General features: G+C 43.5%; 1 protein-coding gene across 2 annotated transcripts in view; it reads left to right on the forward strand.

The window, feature by feature from the left end:
* Positions 1-20,327, forward strand: part of LOC115074128 (NXPE family member 1-like) — an 82,408-nt gene that overhangs the window by 59,462 nt on the left and 2,619 nt on the right. For both annotated transcript variants that reach the window (XM_029573315.1, XM_029573316.1), the window contains exons 3-5: positions 903-1,627; positions 2,499-2,560; positions 19,315-19,533. In XM_029573315.1, coding sequence (XP_029429175.1) covers positions 903-1,627; positions 2,499-2,560; positions 19,315-19,533 — 1,006 coding nt within the window. The remainder of the gene's footprint in view (positions 1-902; positions 1,628-2,498; positions 2,561-19,314; positions 19,534-20,327) is intronic.

Raw genomic sequence — 20,327 nt, forward strand, 5'->3', positions numbered from 1 at the left:
TAGTCTGTGGGTAAGTTTTGCTGGTAAACCCACATGAAGAACATGCAATAATCCAGTACTGAAATGACTAATGCATACACCACATTAATGCTTTAATGCTTGAAAATCAAGAAGAGGATGGAGCTGGCAAGTTATTTTAAGTGGAAAATAAGTCTTCTGTACCACCTGTCCTACAAGGCTCCATAGAGAAACTACAGTCCAAGACAATCCCCATACTTTTAACTTTAGAGGAAATCTTAAAAGCTCGGTCTTCTAGCAATTGAGATCTCACTGTCATAATCTACTATAAAAATCCTTGTCTAGTTTTAATTGCAATATATCTGTTATTAAACGGATTGTAATCTTCCTTCAGGCCATTAGAAAAAGATGGAATATAAAATGTCTACAAATAATAATAATAATATTAAAAAAGCATCAGATTACTTTGTCACCACCAAGCTAGGGCAGCTCAGCAGGTATACAGAAAAACCACAGCCCCATTAATATCGCCAATAACTGAAATCAAGAACTGACAACCATCAGCATATATATGGCCGACAACATTCAGTTCCTCAAACACTTTAGTCAATGGTCTCATAAAATATTACATGACAGAGGTACTGCAGTCTTTACTGGGTTAATGCACTTATTAGTCACTAAAGGAAAAAAACTATATGATAACAAAGTAAACACCATAGCTTTTAAAAAATAATGTTTGCTGAGTTTTCCAGCATACCTCTCTCATTAGAAATATCCTGTAGGATCTTTAAGATGATTAGCTGAGTCCTCTTCTCATTAGGAAAAGATGGTGGAATCTGAAAACTGACCAACTTGCAGGCACATTTCTCCTTCTAAAAAAAAATATATATTTTTTTTTTTCAGCAACATAGTACCTGCATTAACAAGACTTTTGTTCTTCATAGGGTCATCTCAGTGTTTGGAACTTGCTTGTAAACAAGACTGAGCAGGGACAAAAGAAAGAAACTTCTCCAATTATCCCACAATTCAGACTGACCGAAACAGATGAGCAAGTCAATGCAATCTTTAACAGAATAGACCAGATGGTCCCCAAAGTCACTTTCACCCACATGGATAACACCACGAGTGCCAAAAAGAGCAGAGCCACTCTACTAAATCCCAAGGACAAGTTCTGCACTGGAGATCCCTTAATTGTCCAGCTTGATATGTATGATCACTTGGGCAACAGAAAGAAATATGGAGGAGATTTCTTGAGAGCCAGGATCTACTCAGCAGAGCTTAAGGCAGCAGCTTCTGGGAGGATTGAAGACCTGAGCAATGGGTCTTACCTTGTGCATTTCATTTTATTTTGGGAGGGTAGGGTACAGTTTTCCTTACTGCTGAACCACCCCAGTGAAGGAGTGTCAGCACTGTGGAAGGCAAGGAATGAAGGGTATGACAATATTGATTTTACTGCCACATTTGACAATGGAAAGTCCAAAGTCACCACCCAATGCAATTTCTACCTGAGCACGGATCAAGAGCTGTGTGAATACCTAGAGTCTAGGGATGGAGATTATTTTTACTGTGTTAAGCCTCCAGGCCTACCTTGTAGTGCTTTAATCAACATGCAATCTCACAATAGAGACCACTCCTACCTCAATGCCTTGGAGAAAAGCCTCATAACCAGGTAATTCACATGGAAGTGACGTGTGTTCTCTTGTGACACAAAGTCAAGCTAGAAGGAGTGGTGCTATGATAAAATCACCTTTATTTAATCCAATGGGCAGACCCTTCCAAAAAAAGCATTGCCACGTGAAACAACATCAGGAGAAAGTAAGTGGGTATTCTCTTTGCTCTGGATAGCTATTGTGGATCAAATTATGGTGGTTGCTACCAGGTTTAGATTTATCTGGATTTTGTGCCATGAGTGTGTCTTTGATTTTATGTTTCTGGTTCTGTCAGCTATTGTTGGGAGCCTTTGTTGCAACTATTGCTATACGGTCTCAAATAAAAATTCATCCATAGGTAGGGGTGACAAAAAAAAATCACTTTTACTGAAGAGCCAAGTAAAATTTGACACATGAAAACATGAAATTAACAATACTTTGGGATTAAAATGGTGACTTAAGATCATGGATGTCAAATTCAAGGCTGGATCTTCAAAACTAGGCCTCAGATTTGCTCAGTGTGGCTCAGCTTTGATCCATTTGGAATATGAGCTGTTTTATCTTTTAAAATTCAGATTTACTCCAATAGGTTCAGAAGTATGTCAGTATTCAATGCATTTGAGGACTGGGTGAATCTTTAAATACTTGAATTCGCTCTGGGTCAAGCATGGGGGATAAGCATGGATTTAACTTGAAACAGTTCTCTCATGCCTACGTTGTATATTGATCATCCTGACAAGAATACAGATTGCATTTTTGAGAATAAAGGCAATTTTTAGAGTGCACACACAAAACAGAGGCTTAATCGGAACATGTTTCTTGTTTTAAAGGACTTTGGTTAAAGTGCATTATAGAAACAGCTGATTCAACAAGTTTGCTTTTCTGTTACAGGTCCAATATTGGCATAGAAATTCCTCGATCATTTCCCTATGTTGACGTTTCCCCTTGTGCCAGTAAGTGTCCTGTGTCTGGTGATCGCAATGTCACATTTTCATTCTTGGGCACTCTCTATGGCTATGTGCAGTTCTTAACTTTCTAGTCATTGCTTGCTTTTGAAAAAGCTGCCAGAGGAACTAATCCAGAGGGGGTGAGGTGGAGCAAGGAACAGGATGTGTTTTGCACTTTTAGTTCCTATATTCTGCCTATTTTCAGCACGTCATTCAAGACAGATAAAAATAAAATCAACAAATAGCATAAATCAACACTATTTAGAATCTCCTTCACGTGTTGTGCATTCACTTCTGGTGGTTTCATAGGAGCGATTCATAAATGTAAGTAAATGGATAGATAATAAATGCTGCTTTTTGTTGAAAACACCAGCAGGTCTACACTTAAGAATCAATCTAAATTTCTTTGTAAGCTCAGAAAATCACCAGTAAAATTCGGGCCTCCAGCTAAAATCTGAAAATAATTTCCAGCTGGGCTGTGAAAGCTTTTTAAAGTGTAAAGAAAGGTTTGAGCTAGGAATAAACTTATTGTCGGCTCTTCAACAGTGAAAGAAGTTTCTTCTCCCACCCTGCAATCTACTTTTCAGATCTCACTTTTACCTTCTTTCATTCTAATTCCCATCCTCTCCTTTGGTGCACAGATGTTTTACCATCTGGAAGCTCTTAGTAATCAACATTTTTCCAATGGACTTTTGTTTTTTCAGTTTACGGAAAAAAAATATCCATGAAACACTCTACCTCCAAGTCAAGCAGAAGTGAAAGGGTCAAGCATGAGTGTGCCTTCCTCGTGAGTTTTCCTGTAGTGCGCATAGGAAGCATATCTCTGGCTACTGAGCTGAGGCCAGCTAGAGAAATCTTTATGGGGAAGAGGTCTGCCATTAATAAATAAGGCCAGATGCATGGAAGCTCATGACTCGCACTAAGAGTGGCATCCTCTAGAGAGGTGAACCCATTTTTGGATTGCAATAGTTACACTTGAAGTCAGGGTAGGAGAAGGTAACCTACTTAGATAATTTCTGGTGCTGGATTTTTGAGCTCTAAAAAAAAAAAAAAATCAATTATATACAGATTACAAAAGAAAAAAAACCTCAAGCCCACCACATAAAATCTAGGATAAAAATATTTTAAGCTCAGTTATCCGAAGAATAAGTGCATACATGGAAACATCAAGATTGTGTCTCCCTGACCCTCCCCCCCCCCCCCCCCCCCCCCCCCCCCCCCCCCCGAATCACAGCAATAACCCCATCTCCAGCAGGTGCAGATGGAGGGAACCCTATAAATACAGCAAAATCTTCTCATAGTCAAAAAAAGAAAAAAAGTGTGGCGCAGACTCATGAGGTCATGAAAAAGAGTACATATCCAGAAATAATCACAGATTAAATTAATGCCCCTTGTTAATTATTTTATAAGATCCACTTGTAAATTTAGACTGTTTTCCATTTGTAAAGAAATGTTTTATTTAGCTCGCACCTTTTCATTGGTAGCTGAAGGTGAGTTGCATTTAGGTTCTGTAGGTATTTCCTGTCCCAGATTTTTATTTATTTATTTATTTAAAAGTTTTTTATATACCGCACATGGGGTCACTTACGTGTCCGTCTAGGCGGTTTGCAATTTACATACACAATAAAACAATTTGAACATAAGACACAATAAAACAAAATAATTCTTTCTTTGCAAGTATCAAGCAGATATGGATAATTCAGAGTAAACATTTAAATGGTGGTACTGAGATTGTATGCTTCATTAAATAGAAAGGTTTTAACCATCTTTTTGAATTCATTTCGATTAGATGTCATTCGGATACTGTCTGGTATAGAGTTCCACAAGGAACTCTATACCAGACAGTGATTTATAATCTAATGAGTAAATTTTCGAAAGGGTTGCGCACAGAAAATTAGCATGCACGCATGTTACTAGCATGCATTCGTGTGTATTTTTGGTTTTGCACACACATGTACTGGCACAAAAGAGGGGCGGTCTAGGGGGATTCTGGAGTGGGGTTAAGAGGTGCGCACAGAAGTTGCTATTTTATAAAAGAGATATTCACATATAAATTATCTAACTTATTCATGTAATATTACACCTGCTAAGAGGAAGAACATAAGAAGTTGCCATAATTGGTCAGACTAAGGGTCCATCAAGGACAGCATCCTGTTTCCAATCCAGGCTACAAGTACCTGGCAAGTACCCCAACATTAAATAGATCCCATGCTACTGAAACCAGTAATAAATAGTGGCTATTCCCAGAGACGGTAACTTTCAAATGGGCGCGCGGTTGCACATATGTGCAAGTGTGTGGGCATGCAGCCATATACGGGGCAATTTAATACCTTGTGCACGCAAATTATAAAATAGCCTCGGCGCACTTATACATGCACCTAATTTTACAAGTTGCAATGTGCGCAATGTCATGTTTGAACCATGCAAGGGAGGGAATTTTATAACAATCGTGAATCTATGCCATGACCAGCGTCACCAGTTCATCCACCTGTTTGCCCAGTCTAGAACCAGGTTCTCCAGATCCCCCTGCTTCATTAACCTATATTCCCCTGAGTTAACCCAAACCCTTAAAACATTTCATAGATGCCTGGAAATAGTTTTATTGAGACTTGCACCTCCTCCATAGCAGAAGTAAATTTGCTCTCAAATATATTTGGGCACACGCTCAGGCTCATCAGTACTTGCTCACACATCTCTTGGCCCTGCCCCGGAACACCCAAACCCCGCCCACATCACATCCCCTTTCTGCCCCTTTTTTTTTACCTATGCGTGATATTCGGACATCAGGACTTGCGCGCGCCTGTGGACAGCTTTTAAAATGGGGTAGACACACACATTTCGTATATGTGTGTCTATCTCCCAATTTTGCAACACACCCAGCTTTTAAAATTTACTTTGGAGTCTATTTGGTTAATAGCAGTTCATGGACTTCTCCTCCAGAACTTGTCCAATCTTTTTTTTTAAACCCAGCCTTGCTATCAGCCTTAACCACATCTCTGGAAATGAATTCCAGAGCCTAACTGTGCAATGTGTGAAAAAAAACAACATCTCTCCGATTTGTTTTAAATGTGCTATTTTCTAACTTCAAGAAGGGCCCCCTAGTCCTTTTATTATCTGAATGTTTATCCATTCTAATCCTCTCATGATTTTATAGTCCACTATCAGAATTGACAGGCATTACTGAAGTTGGATTTATCTGCTGTCTGCAGGTTTTTGTTAAGCGTGGTCTGGGTTAACTGGTGGAGGGTTTCAGAATAGAGATGTGAATCGTGTCCTCGATCGTCTTAACAATCGATTTCGGCTGGGAGGGGGAGGGAATCGTATTGTTGCCGTTTGGGTGTGTAAAGTATCGTGAAAATCGTTAAAATCGTGAGCCGGCACACTAAAACCCCCTAAAACCCACCCCCGACCCTTTAAATTAAATCCCCCACCCTCCCGAACCCCCCCCCCCCAAATGCCTTAAATTACCTGGGGGTCCAGCGGCACACTAAAACACGGCACACTAAAACCCGGCACACTAAAACCCACCCCGACCCTTTAAATTAAATCCCCCACCCTCCCGAACCCCCCCCCAAATGCCTTAAATTACCTGGGGGTCCGTAGCCTTAAATTACCTCCGTAGCGGCGGTCCGTAGCTAAATCGGGGGAAGGGGGAGAGCAGGAAAAGCGGCACACTAAATCGTGTAGTCTTCAGCCGGCGCCATTTTGCAAAATGGCCGCCGCAAAATGGTGGCGGCCATAGACCAAAACGATTCGACGCAGGAGGTCATTCCGGACCCCCGCTGGACTTTTGGCAAGTCTTGTGGGGGTCAGGAGGCCCCCCCAAGCTGGCCAAAAGTTCCTGGGGGTTGTTCCGGACCCCCGCTGAACGACCTCCTGCAGTCGATCTCCTGCTGGCGCCATTTTCCGTACGGAAAACGATTTGCGGCAGGAAATCGCTCCCGGACCCCCGCTGGACCCCCAGGAACTTTTGGCCAGCTTGGGGGGGCCTCCTGACCCCCACAAGACTTGCCAAAAGTCCAGCGGGGGTCCGGAACGACCTCCTGCGTCGAATCGTTTTGGTCTATGGCCGCCGCCATTTTGCAAAATGGCGCCGGCTGAAGACTACACGATTTAGTGTGCCGGTTTTCCTGCTCTCCCCCTTCCCCCGATTTAGCTACAGACCGCCGCTACGGAGGTAATTTAAGGCTACGGACCACCAGGTAATTTAAGGCATTTGGGGGGGGTTCGGGAGGGTGGGGATTTAATTTAAGGGGTCGGGGGTGGGTTTTAGGGGGTTTTAGTGTGCCGTGTTTTAGTGTGCCGCTGGACCCCCAGGTAATTTAAGGCATTTGGGGGGGGGTTCGGGAGGGTGGGGGATTTAATTTAAAGGGTCGGGGGTGGGTTTTAGGGTGTTTTAGTGTGCCGGTTTTCCTGCCCTCCCCCTTCCCCCGATTTACGATTTTTTGACGATAAATCGGGGGAATTGGTATTGTATCGTGGCCCTAACGATTTTTGACGATTTAAAATATATCGGACGATATTTTAAATCGTCAAAAAACGATTCACATCCCTAGTTCAGAATGTATTTATTTATTTTATTTATTTATTAATTTCTATACCGGCTTTCACGACCAAAGGTTGCATCAAGTCGGTTTACATTTAACAAGTCGTGTAATAAACATAGAACTATGGTAAATGAACTGGTGCAGAAAATAATAGTTACAATGAACAAGGAAATTACCAACTGGGATAGGAGGAAAAAAGAGAAAAGGGACAGGAATATTTACATAGTAAAACGCATTTACAGTGAATATTTACATAGTATGCAATAAAGGATCTGTGTCAAGAGGATGTCAAGAGCTAAATGCAGTCAAGGACGGGGAGGGGTATGGGCTGGTGGGGTGGATGAATGGGCTGGTGGGGTGGTGTGCTGGTGGGGTGGATGAATGGGGATGAATGGGCTGGTGGATGAATGGGGATGAATGGGCTGGTGGATGAATGGGGATGAATGGGCTGGTGGGGTGGATGAATGAATGAAGTGCTAGACTAAGGTCCAAGAAAACCGGCAGAGGTTTCACAAGGAGCAGCAACAGAATTTGACTGCTGCTTTCCCCTCGTTTCAATCTCTTTAGACCACAATTATAACATTCTTGTGATTTAACAACTCAGAATAACTTTGTATCATCTGCAAATTTAATCACTTCACTTGTTGTTTCCTTTTCCAGATCATTTATAAATATATTAACAATCACCGCTCCCAGTACAGAACCCTGTGACACTCCACCGTTTACCTGTCTCCACTGAGAAAACAGACAAATCTTTTAACCAGTTTGCAATCCACAATAGACCATTGCCTCCTAACCCATGAATTTTACATTTTCTCAGGAGTCTCTCATGGAGGACTTTGTCAAACGCCTTCTGAAATTCCAGATACAATACATCCACCAGCTCACCCTTATCCACATATTTTTATTAACTCATTCAAAAAAATGTAGTAGATTGGTGAGGCAAGACTTCCCTTGTGTAAATCCATGTCCCATTAAACCATGTCTTTCTATATGTTCTGGGATTTTGTTCTTTAGGGTAGTTTCTATGATTTTTCCTGGCACTAAAGTCAGGCTCACCGGTCTATAGTTTCTCATATCACCCCTGGACCCCTTTTTAAAGATTGGGGTTACATTGGCCTCCAGTCTTCAGGAACAATGGACAATCCCAATAACAGGTTAAAAATTACCAGTAACTGATCCAGGCGATTTGCCACGTTTTAATTTGTCAATCTGCCTTTTCACAACTGCCAGCTTCACTGTTATTTGTATCAGTTCTTCTAAATCATCATCATTGGAAATAGTTTCCAGAACAGGTATGTCCCAAAAATTTCTTCTGTAAACACCAGAGTAAATAATTCCTTGAGTGCCCCTTTAACCCCTTGATCATCAAAAGCTCCAGCTGACTCTCTCACAAATGCCATCCAGTGATCATTTACTATTACTACAAGTTCAAACATTCAACACATTTCCCAAAAGGTCAACCACAATAATTCCTGGGTCTCCCCTAACCAGAATATCTTGTGCTACTAGACTCCAAACAGAGGCTCACAACTGGGGGTTTCCCCACATTCTGCTAAATTGTTTGTTAAAGTTAAGAATGGTGTTGAATCCTACAGTGCCCTTCCAAAGATGCTTTCAATTGCTATCAGTGATCTTCCTAGCTGTTCCAATAGTAGTCTCCTCCTAGCAAATCTGCCTGCTCTGGTAAGAGGCCCCCTGCTGGGACCGGGGCATCAGTGAGTTGTAGCACCATGCTTCTAATTCTTGGCGTAAGCTGTGAGTTAGATATTTGTACCAGGGCACCTGTAGTGCCTCTAAGGCCTCAACAATATTTGCTGTGCCTCCTCAACTGGGTTTTAAAGTACATAAGTGTTGTGGCCGTCACTTCCCGACGCCCTCTCTCCGCCCTCCTTACCTCTTTGGCGCCTCCTTCTTCGTCCGCGGGAAGATTGGCTGCCGCAGCTTCTTCTGCCGAAGTCCTCCGGCGTCCCCGGACCGGCTGGATGCTGCAAACTGCCATGTTTCCTGGAGGCTTGGGGGGGGGGGCGCGCATGTGCGGCGCAGCCCCGATTGAAGTACCGGTGATGGCACGAACCTCGGGGGTGTCCACGAAGATGATGTCACCCGCGACGGATGTTTAAGGTCTCAGAAATTGCTAACAGATTGAGTTAGCAAGGGTTTCGCTACCTAAGCTACTCTGCCTCGTGCCTCCTCGGACTAACTGGGGTACCCGCTCCTCGGGGGCCTCGCTCTTCTCTTACTTTGTAGATTGCAGACTGGAACCGGTACTCGCTTCTCGAGGGCCCTTGTTTCCGGACTTCCTTCGAATTCACTTCTGCCTGGAAGTCATCACTGCCTACTACATCTGTGAGTTACCATCGCTCTCTCAGAGCTTTCCCTGAAACAGGTACTCGCTCCTCGAGGGCCTATACTTTCCAGCTCCTGGGCTCCTATGAGACATTGAGGTAGATCTTAAATAAGTACGCGCGCGCGAACAAAAGTACGCCGGATTTTATAAGATACGTGCGTAGCTGCGCGTATCTTATAAAATCCGGGGTCGGCGCGTGCAAGGCTGTGCAAAATCGGCAGCCTGCGCGCGCCGAGCCACGCAGCCTGCCTCCGTTCCCTCCGAGGCCGCTCTGAAATCGGAGCGGCCTCGGAGGGAACTTTCCTTCCACGTCCCGCCACCTTCCCCTCCCTTCCCCTATCTACCCCACCCCGCAGCCCTACCTAAATCCCCCCCTTACCTTTGTTGGGCAAGTTACACCTGCTTGAAGCAGGCGAAACTTGTGCGCGCCGCCTCGGCATCCCCTGGCACAGGCCGCAGTGCCGGGGAACTCGGGACCGCCCTCCCGGCCCGCCCCCGAACCGTTGCCATGCCCCCGGACCTGACCCTGACCACCCCCTGACCCCAGACACGCCCGCTGGACACGCCCCCTCCCGCCCCTTTTACGAAGCCCCGGGACTTGCGCACGCTGGCGGCCTATGCAAAATAGGTGCGCTGGTGCGTGAGTGCCCTGCGCGCGTAAATCCGGCAGGATTTACGCGTACAGGGCTTTTAAAATCTAGCCCATTGTGTGAGTGTTACCATCTGGTTCGGTATATGAACTCTGTATACCCTGCCTACTCACTATATTTCAGTTTCTCTACAACTCAGCCTCCAGGGATCGCTGTTCCAGTATCTGAGGGACTACCGCCCAGTCGGGCATTTCCAGTTCACTACTGCCACCTCTGGTGGTTTAGTATACTGTCTAATAAAAGAACTAGTGTGTGTGTGTGTCTCCATTCTCTGAGCCTGACCAGTGGTCCCTCCTGGGATCTTCCCCTGGGGGCATGGTCATCTGCCACTGGTCCATGGATCCACCCACAGCTATCCCAAACAACAACAGATTGCTAAATCCAGCAACTCTGTTCTTAACAGGTTGCTAACTACTATCTGATTGCTCCTCCCATCAGATAGAAGGTTCACTACAATAAGAACTTAAGATATACCATAATGAGTCAAACCAAAGGTCCATCAAGCCCAGTATCCTGTATCCAACCGTGGTCAATCCAGGTCACAAGTACCTGGCAAGTACCCAAACATTAGATAAATCCCAAGCTACTATTCCTTAATGATTAATAGCAATTTATGGATGTCCTCTAGGAAATTATCCAATCCTTTTTTAACTAACTACTGTAAACAAATCCTCTGGCAATGAATTCCAGAGCTTAACTATGCATTGAGTAAAGATAATTTTCTCTGATTTGTTTTATATGAGGTAATTGATAACTTCATGGATTGCCCCCCCCCCCCCCCCCCCCCAGTCCTTCTATTATCTGAGAGAGTAAATAACTGTTCAGTGTGCTGCGGCAGTCAAAAAAGCAAACAGGATGTTAGGAATTATTAGAAAGGGAATGGTGAATAAAACGGAAAATGTCATAATGCCTCTGTATCGCACCTTGAATACTGTGTACAATTTTGGTTGCCGCATCTCAAAAAAGATATAATTGCAATGGAGAAGGTACAGAGAAGGGCAACCAAAATGATAAGGGGAATTGAACAGCTCCCCCTATGAGGAAAGACTAAAGAAGTTAGGACTTTTCAGCTTGGAGAAGAGACGGCTGAGAGGGGGGATATGATAGAGATGTTTAAAATCATGAGAGGTCTAGAAAAGGTAGATGTGAATCGGTTATTTACTCTTTCAGATAATAGAAAGACTAGGGGGCACTCCATGAAGTTAGCATGTGGCACATTTAAAAATAATCAGAGAAAGTTCTTTTTCACTCAGCGCAAATTTAAACTCTTGAATTTGTTGCCAGAGGATGAGGTTAGTGCAGTTAGTGTAGCTGTATTTAAAAAAGGATTGGATAAGTTCTTGGAGGAGAAGTCCAGGACCATTACCTGCTATTAATTAAGTTGACTTAGAAAATAGCCACTGCAATTACTAGCAACAGTAACATGGAATAGACTTAGTTTTTGGGTACTTGCCAGGTTCTTATGGCCTGAATTGGCCACTGTTGGAAACAGGATGCTGGGCTTGATGGACCCTTGGTCTGCCCAGTATGACATGTTCTTATGTTCTTATATTAACCTGTTCAAGTCCTTTCATGATTTTGTAGGCTTCTATCATATCCCCTCTCAGCCATCTCTTTTCCAAAATGAACAGCGCTAACTTATTTAGCCTTTCCTCAAACGGCAGCCATTCCATGCATCTTATTATTTTGGTCATTCTTCTCTGTACTTTCTCCAGTGCAGCTATATCTTTTTTGAGAAGCAGCGACCAGAATTGCACACAGTATTCAAGATGCGGTCTCATCGTGGAGCGATACAGAGGCATTTTGACATCCACCATTGTATTTGTCATTCATTTCCTAATAATTCCTAACATTCTGTTTGCTTTTTTGATTGCCACAGCACACTGAGCCAACAATTTCAATGTATTATCCACTATGACGCCTAGATCTCTTTCCTGGGTGGTAACTCCTAAGGTGAAGCCTATCATCGTGTAATTACAGCAAGGGTTATTTTTCCCTAAATGCAACACCTTGCACTTGGCCACATTAAATTTCATATTAAAAAGCACCGGTCCAAGTACAGATCCCTGAGGCACTCCACTGTTTACCTTTTTCCACTGTGAAAACAGACCATTTAATCCTATTCTCTGTTTCCTGTCTTTTAATCAGTTCGCAATCCATAAAAGGGCATCACCTCTTATCCTATAACTTTCTAGTTTTCTTAGAAGCCTCTCATGATGGACTTTGTTGAATGCCTTCTGAAAATCCAAATACACCACATATACTGGTTCACCGTTGTCCACTTGTCCCTTCAAATAAATGTAGGAGATTTATGAGGCAAGGCTTCCCTTAGGTAAATCCATGCTGGCTGTGTTCCATTAAACTATTTATATCTAAATGTTTTGTGATTTTATTCTTTATAACATTTTCCATGTTTTTTCCTAGCACTGAAGTCAGGCTCATTGGTCTATAGTTTCCCGGATCACCCCTGGAGCCCTTTTTAAATATCGGGGTTAAATTGGCCACCTTCCAGTCTTCAGGTACAACAGATGTTATTTTTTTCTTTTTTTTTTCTTTATTGCATTTTCACAAAACAAGACAGCAAAACATGCTTGTCATAAAATCAGAGTACAATACAAAGAAATAAAGATAGAAAAGAAATATGAGTCATTGAACAAAAAAGTCATTAACCCCAAATATGAGGAAATTTGGGGGAGCCAAGGGTAATCAATTAGCACAATATCACTGCGAGGTAAAGGGAAAAAGCAATAACCAGAGAAGGATCAATTCTTTATCCATTTACCATAATTGAATTAGCAAGCACTCGCAGAGGGAATATGTGAATCAAGGAAAAGTTGCAGTTGAAAAGGTTCAAAGAAAATGTATCAAGCATTATTGAATTTCATAATGCATTTAAAAGGATATCTAATAATAACCTGAGCTCCAAGCTGTCAAGCCTGTTGACTTGTGGACATAAATGTCTTTCTATGCTGTTGGGTTGGCCTGGTTATATTGGGGTAAATCCATATCTTTTGACAGTAGTATTATTTATTTCTATTATGTAGAAAAAGTCTCAATATGGAATCACATTTGGAGAGAAAAAGAAAACTAACAAGTAAAGTCCCCGGATATTCAACCTGACCTTCCCTAGATGTCTCCAGAAAGGCAGAAAGATCAGTAACTTCGGCAATCTACGACTGTGTTCTGTAGAAGAATAATAGATCTTAGAGATAGGTGGAATGGCGTCAGCAGGAAATTGGAGAATTTCTTGAAGATATTTCTTAAATTGATCTCGCGGAGATACTAAATTTATACAGGGAAAATTCAAAACTCTCAGAACATTTTTATAATAGGTTACAAATTAATTGTAATAGGTCTGAAATTTCATATTTCAGTTCTTTCAGAACCCCCACCCGACCTCAGGCTGGAACAATGCCCACTCACTTTCAAGAAGAGACTTAAGACTCTACTGTTCAGACAAGCTTTCCCATAACCAATCGTCATTCTCTACTTCCCCTTGGATTCTCTCAGCTCAAGATTTGATTCTAAGATCATGATCATCCTCTTCACCGCATTAGCTTGCTAGTTTTTACATCTGAGACCCATGAAAACTGTAATAACCCTTCCTCCCTCCAGTTCTTTTAGTGAAAACATTTCATCCCCCTTGTTTATGTTGCTCCCAAGTTATCTCATCCTTTGTTTTATGTAAGACAACTTTTGTTACTGTCTGTTTTTTGGTTATAATGTAAACCGGAGTGATAAGTAACTCTGTTATTTGAACTTCGGTATAGAAAAAGTTATAAATAAATAAATAAATAAATAAATAAATATACCATACCATCGGGTCCAGGTTATTTACTACGCTTCAGTTTGTCAATGTGGCTAATACATTTTCCAGGTTCACCGTGATTTGGTTCAGTTCATCTAAATCGTCACCCTAAAAAACTATCTCCCTAACATCCTCTTCAGGAAACACCAAAGCAAAAAATAAGTTTAGTCTTTCCATGATAGCCTTATCTTCTCTAAGTGCCCCTTTAAGCCCCCCGATTATCTAACAGTCCAACTGACTCCCTCACAGGCTTTCTGTTTCGGATATATTTAAAAATGTTTTTATTATGAGTTTTTGCCTCTCTGGCTAACTTTTTTTCAAATTCTATCTTAACCTGTCTTATCAATTCTTACATTTAACTTGCCAATGCTTATGCTTTATCCTATTTTCTTCTGATGGATCCTTTTTCCAATTTTTGAATGAAGGTCTTTTGACTAAAATAGCCTCTTTCACCTCACTTTTTAACCATTTCAGCAATTGTGTGGCCTTCCTTCCACCATTCGTAATGCATGGAATACATTTGGACTGTGCTTCTTAGATGGTATTTTTTAACAAGGTCCATGCCTGTTGCACACTCAACCTTTGTAGCCGAACCTTTCAGGTTTTTTTTAAGTATTTTTCTTATTTTGTCAGTTTCCCATTTAAAAGTTTAGTGCTAGAGCCAAGGATTTACTTACTGTCCCCCTTCCAGTCATTAACTCAAATTTAATCATATTGGGGTAGATTTAAAAAAAAAAAAAATACGCGTGCACGCCCATGTGCGCTCGCTTTTATAACATGCATACACCAGTGTGCGCATGTTATAAAATCGCGGGCGGCGCATGCAAGGGGGGGGGGCAGAGTTAAGCAAAAAATCGCATGGCGATGCATTGTTGGGCTTTCCCAGTCTGCTCCAATTAAGGAGCGGACTGGGAGGGAACTTCCTTACCCCCCCTGCCTAACCTTCCCTCACTTTCCACTTTTCACTCTCCACCCCAACCCCTAACCCCTACCTACCTACCCGCAAATTTTTTATTTTACTACTTACTGCTCCCCTGGAGCAGAAGTAGTTTGCACACGCCGGCCAGCTGCCAGCATGCACTTCCCCAGGACAGCGGCTAATGTCCTCTTTCCCAGCCGGCCTCCATCCCGCCACGCCCAGACCTCACCCCTGGCCCATCCCTTTTTCAGGGCCCGGCACTTGTGTGCATATCTGCACTTACTCACGGGGCCGATCCCTTTTGAAAATGTGCACGGTGCATGCAGGGCCCGGCCCTCTGCCTAAGTGCTGATATTTACACACACAGCCGTTTTAAAATTCAGACGAATGTGTAGAGAGTAACAAAGGAATGACAGAAATATTAAGCAAATACTTCGGTTCGGTTTTCACTAAAGAAGACCCTGGAAAAGGACTGTTGCTGGTCAACAAGATCATAGATGAGGATGGAGTAGACAAAACTCCATTTACAGAAGAGATTGTATAGGAGGAGCTAGGCAAACTGAAAGTGGACAAGGCCACTGAGCTGGATGAGATATACCTCAGGATACTGAGAGAGCTAAGAGGTGTGCTGGCGGGTTTGCAGCAGGACCTATTCAGTAGATTCCTGGAAACAGGAGTGGTGCCATGGGATTGGAGAAGAGCAGTGGTGGTCCCACTTCACAAGAGTGGTAGCAGAGAGAAGGCCGGAAACTACAGGCCAGTTAGTCTCACCTTGGTAGTGGGAAAATTAATGGAGACTCTGTTGAAGGAAGGGATAGTGAACTATTTACAATCTGGTGGGTTGCTGGACCCAAGCCAGCATAAATTCACCAGGGGAAGGTCCTGTCAGACAAATCTGATTGATTTTTTTTCATTGGTTGACTAGAGAACAGGATTTGATGTGATCTACTTGGCAAAGCTTTTGATACTCCCGCATAGGAGACTTGTGAATAAAATGAGAAGCTTGGGAATGAGGGCCAAGATGGTGGCATGGATTACAAACTGGTTGATTGATAGGAGACAGAGAGTAATGGTAAATGGAATCTACTCTGAAGAGAAAATCATGTTAAGTGGAATGCCACAAGGTTCGGTTTTGGGACCGGTTCTGTTCAATATCTTTGTGAGCAACATTGTGAAAGGAAAAGAAGGTAACATTTGTCTATTTGTGAATGATACTAAGATCTGCAATAGAATGGACATGCCTGAAGGAGTAGAGAGAATGGAAAGTGATTTAAGAAAACTGGAAGATTGGTCAAAGATTTGGCAACTGGGATTCGATGCCAAGAAGTGCAGAGTCATGCATATGGGGTGCAGTAATCCAAAAGAGCTGAATGTGATTTGGGGGTGGGGGGGGGGGGGCAGAGATGAAAGACTGATGTGCATGATCAAGAGAGGGATCTTGGTGTAATAGTGTCTGGAAATCTAAAGATGGCAAAGTAATGAGACAAGACAATAGCTAAAGCCAGAAGAATGCTGGGCTGTATAGAGAGAGGAATAACCAGTAAGAAAAAGGAGGTGATAATCCCCATGTATAAGTCCTTAGTGAGGCCTCACCTGGGATACTGTGTTCAGTTCTGGAGTACATTAGGGATGTGAATCGGTTTTTGACGATTTAAAATATCGTCCGATATATTTTAAATCATCAAAAATCGTTAGAGCCGCGATACAATAATTCCCCCGATTTATCGTCAAAAAATCGTAAATCGGGGGAAGGGGGAGGGGAAGGGGGAGGGCGGGAAAACCGTCACACTAAAACAACCCTAAAACCCACCCCGACCCTTTAAAATAAATCCCCCACCCTCCCGAACCCCCCCAAAATGCCTTAAATTACCTGGGGTCCAGAGGAAGGGTCCCGGTGTGATCTTTTACTCTCGGACCTCCGTGCATTGTAGAAATGGCACCGGCGCTACTTTTGACCTGTGACAGGTCAAAGGTAGCGCCGGCGCCATTTTGTTTTTTTGTCCCCCGACGTCAGGAGCGTAGGAGATCGCTCCCGGACCCCCGCTGGACCCCCAGGGACTTTTGGCCAGCTTGGGGGGGCCTCCTGACCCCCACAAGACTTGCCAAAAGTCCAGCGGGGATCCGGAATGACCTCCTGCAGTCGAATCATGTTGCCGTATGGCCGGCGCCATTTTGCGGCAACAAGTCTTGTGGGGGTCAGGAGGCCCCCCAAGCTGGCCAAAAGTCCCTGGGGGTCCAGCGGGGGTCCGGGAGCGATCTCCTACGCTCCTGCCGTTGGGGGACAAAAAAACAAAATGGCGCCAGCGCTACCTTTGCCCTGTCATATGACAGGTCAAACGTAGCGCTGGCGCCATTTCTACAACGCACGGAGGTCCGAGAGTAAAAGATCACACCGGGACCCTTCCTCTGGACCCCAGGTAATTTAAGGCATTTGGGGGGGGGGGGGTTCGGGAGGGTGGGGGATTTATTTTAAAGGGTCGGGGTGGGTTTTAGGGATGTTTTAGTGTGCCGGTTTTCGATTTACACGATTTACACGATATTTAAAAAACCCAAACTGCGACGATCTGATTCCCTCCCCCTCCCAGCCGAAATCGATCGTTAAGATGATCGATCACACGATTCACATCTCTAGAGTCCATATCTCAAAAGGGGACAAGGACAAGATGGAGGCAGTCCAGAGAAGCGCAACCAGAATGATGTGGGATATATATGAGAAGGACTATGAGAAGAGGCTGAAGAATCTGAATATGTATACCCCAGAAGAGAGGAGGTGCAGGGGAGATATGATACAGATCTTCAGATACCTGAAAGTTTTTAATGATGCATATTCAACAAACCTTTTCCACTGAAAAGAAATCAGTAGCACTAGAGGTTATGAAATGATACTCCAAGAAGGATGACTCAGAACACGGAGAGGGTGGTAGATGCCTGGAATGCCCTTCTGGAGGAGGTGGCAAAGATGAAAATAGTGAAAGAATTAAAAGGAGCATGGGATAAGCTCTGAGGATCCCTAAAGGCTAGAGGATGGAAATGAAGAAAAGAATGCATGCAGGTAACTTGCTGGTGTGGCGGTTACTACCCTTAAACAATACGTCTTCATACTGTTGATGCAACTCCATCATGGTTCTCTACTTCAACAGCAGAGGGAAAAGGGGAATTGGATTTGAACAGCAGGCAATGAGGGCCCCAACTTTTATGGTCTGGGGAAGCAAATAATCATGGGAATAACTTACTGATGCGGCAGTTACTTCTTTTAACCAATAAGCCTGATACTTCGATGCAACTCCAACATTGCTTTCTGCTTCATTGGACAGGGGTAATGGGAAATTGGATTCAAGCAGTAGCTAATGAGGGCCCTGACGTTTACGGTCTGGGAAACTGATAAGCATGGGAGTAACCTTCACAATGCTTGGCAGACTGGATGAACCATTTTGTCCTTTCCTGCCATCATTTCTATGTTTCTATGTTTTGTGAACAGAAACAAGTTGTTTATTTCCCTTTTTCTCATGTGCTAACAACTTGATCTGCTACTATATTCGCTTCGATAGTTCCTTATAGTTTTAGCTTCCTCTACAAACAATATCATAGTGTCACAGGGTGTACCTGCCCTTCGGTATCCCCATATTAATAATAGACATTATTGCCTGGATTTTCAAAGCCTACGCACGTAAATCAGGAGGATTTACGCACGTTACGCGTGCCGGGCCTATTTTAAAAAAGGCCCAGCGACAAGCATAAAGCCCCAGGATGCATCTAAGTCCCGGGGCTTCGGGAAAGGGGCAGGGAGGGGGCGGGGCGGTCCGGGGGTGGGGCAGGGTGGAGCTAGAGGTCCCCGGCACAGCTGTGCCGAGGGATCACGTTCTGGCAGGGTGCCGGTGCATGCAACCTGCACCTGTCCCATGGCAGGCGCAAACAGTAAGTTAAAGGAATGGGGGGGGGGGGGGGGTTAGAATAAGGCTAGGGGGTGGGAAGGTTAAGGGAAAGGGTAGGAAGGATAGAGTAGGGGGAAGGGAACTTCCTTCCCAGGCTGCTCTTAAATCCTAAATTGGAGCAGCCTGGGAGGGAACAGGTGAAGGCCATGGGTGTTGGTGCACTCCAGATGCACTAGTGTGCACCCCCTTGCGTGCACCAACCCCCGGTTTTATAATACGCGCTCACCTGCGCACGCATATTATAAAATCGGGCATCCATGTGCGCGTGCCGGGTAGCGTATGCACATGGACGCCCATACGTAGGTTTTAAAATCTACCCCACTATTTCTAAGCCTCCCAAACTATTCCCCCATAGTCCTTGAGTTCTTTTTACGTTCCAACAGTAGGGGACAGTGAGAGAAAGCTTGAAACGATGGAAAGGTAAAGTGGGAAAGTGAACAATGGAAGGAGCACGTCAGATCCAAAGCAACCTATTGAATTGAATACAATATGAGAACATGGGGGAAGGGGAAGGAAAAATGTTCATGTGTACTTCCATTTTTTCTTTGTTCCAGAAAGTACCATCTTGATGAAAGAAAAATGTAAGACTGGCATGGACTCACCTTTCCCCAGTGGCTTTAGCTTACAGAATGTCTGGAATCCTGTATTCTGCAGGAAACCAACTCTAGAGACTCCAGATCAGATTGCTGCATGTCTGAAGGGAAAAATGATGTACCTAATGGGAGACTCAACTCTGCGCCAATGGATTCTCTACCTTCCCAAAATTGAGAAATGTATGTATAACTAGAATTACAATTTTCTTCATCAAATATTAGGCAGGGCCACTAAAATCTAAATCCTGCTAATGATGCAAACTGCATTTTAACCTTTCATCCCACACCCTCCCAACAGTGCTGAAGGCCACTAAATCTAACAGAAATGTAACTAGGTAGAGAGTGCCTTGTAAAAATCAACTCCTCTTGTGCCTTTCATTGCTCCATTTTCATTGCATGAAAGCAATCCTAAAGCTAGCTGGGTTTACTTCTCCAGCTAACTTTGAAATAGCCATGGTTAGTTAAGGGCATGACCACACCACTGACTATCTGAGCAAAGTTAGCCAGACAAGTTTATCCAGCTAACTTTGCAATTCAGGCAGTAGCTGAATATCAGGCCCTCTCATAATGATACTACATATGAAAGTTCAGATTTGGAAAAATAAAAAAAAGATCAGAACAGATGAACTGAATTCTGTCTTCTGCCCCAGCCAACACCATTAATTCTGATTAGGTTCAGTAAATTAAACTGGATGTGTCCTGACAATCTGAGCCCAGTGATAGAGAAATCCAGTTCCAAATGGCAGTTAAAAAACCAATATCCACTTCTCACTGACAGATGGCCACATGACTACAAAGCTTTAGATGGATTTCTGATATGAAGAACTGGACCTCAGCTAATTCTCCCTTTCTTAATGAAACAGGTGCAAAGGCTGTGCATAAGTTGAGACATTATTTCCAAGCCCATTTTCTTTTGCTTCTCGACCCATGAGCTTCTTTTTCACCTAAGCCTTTTTTCTCCCCTCTCTTTTTCA

Source organism: Rhinatrema bivittatum, chromosome 12 (assembly GCF_901001135.1).
Source record: "Rhinatrema bivittatum chromosome 12, aRhiBiv1.1, whole genome shotgun sequence".
Taxonomy (NCBI): Eukaryota; Metazoa; Chordata; class Amphibia; order Gymnophiona; family Rhinatrematidae; genus Rhinatrema; species Rhinatrema bivittatum.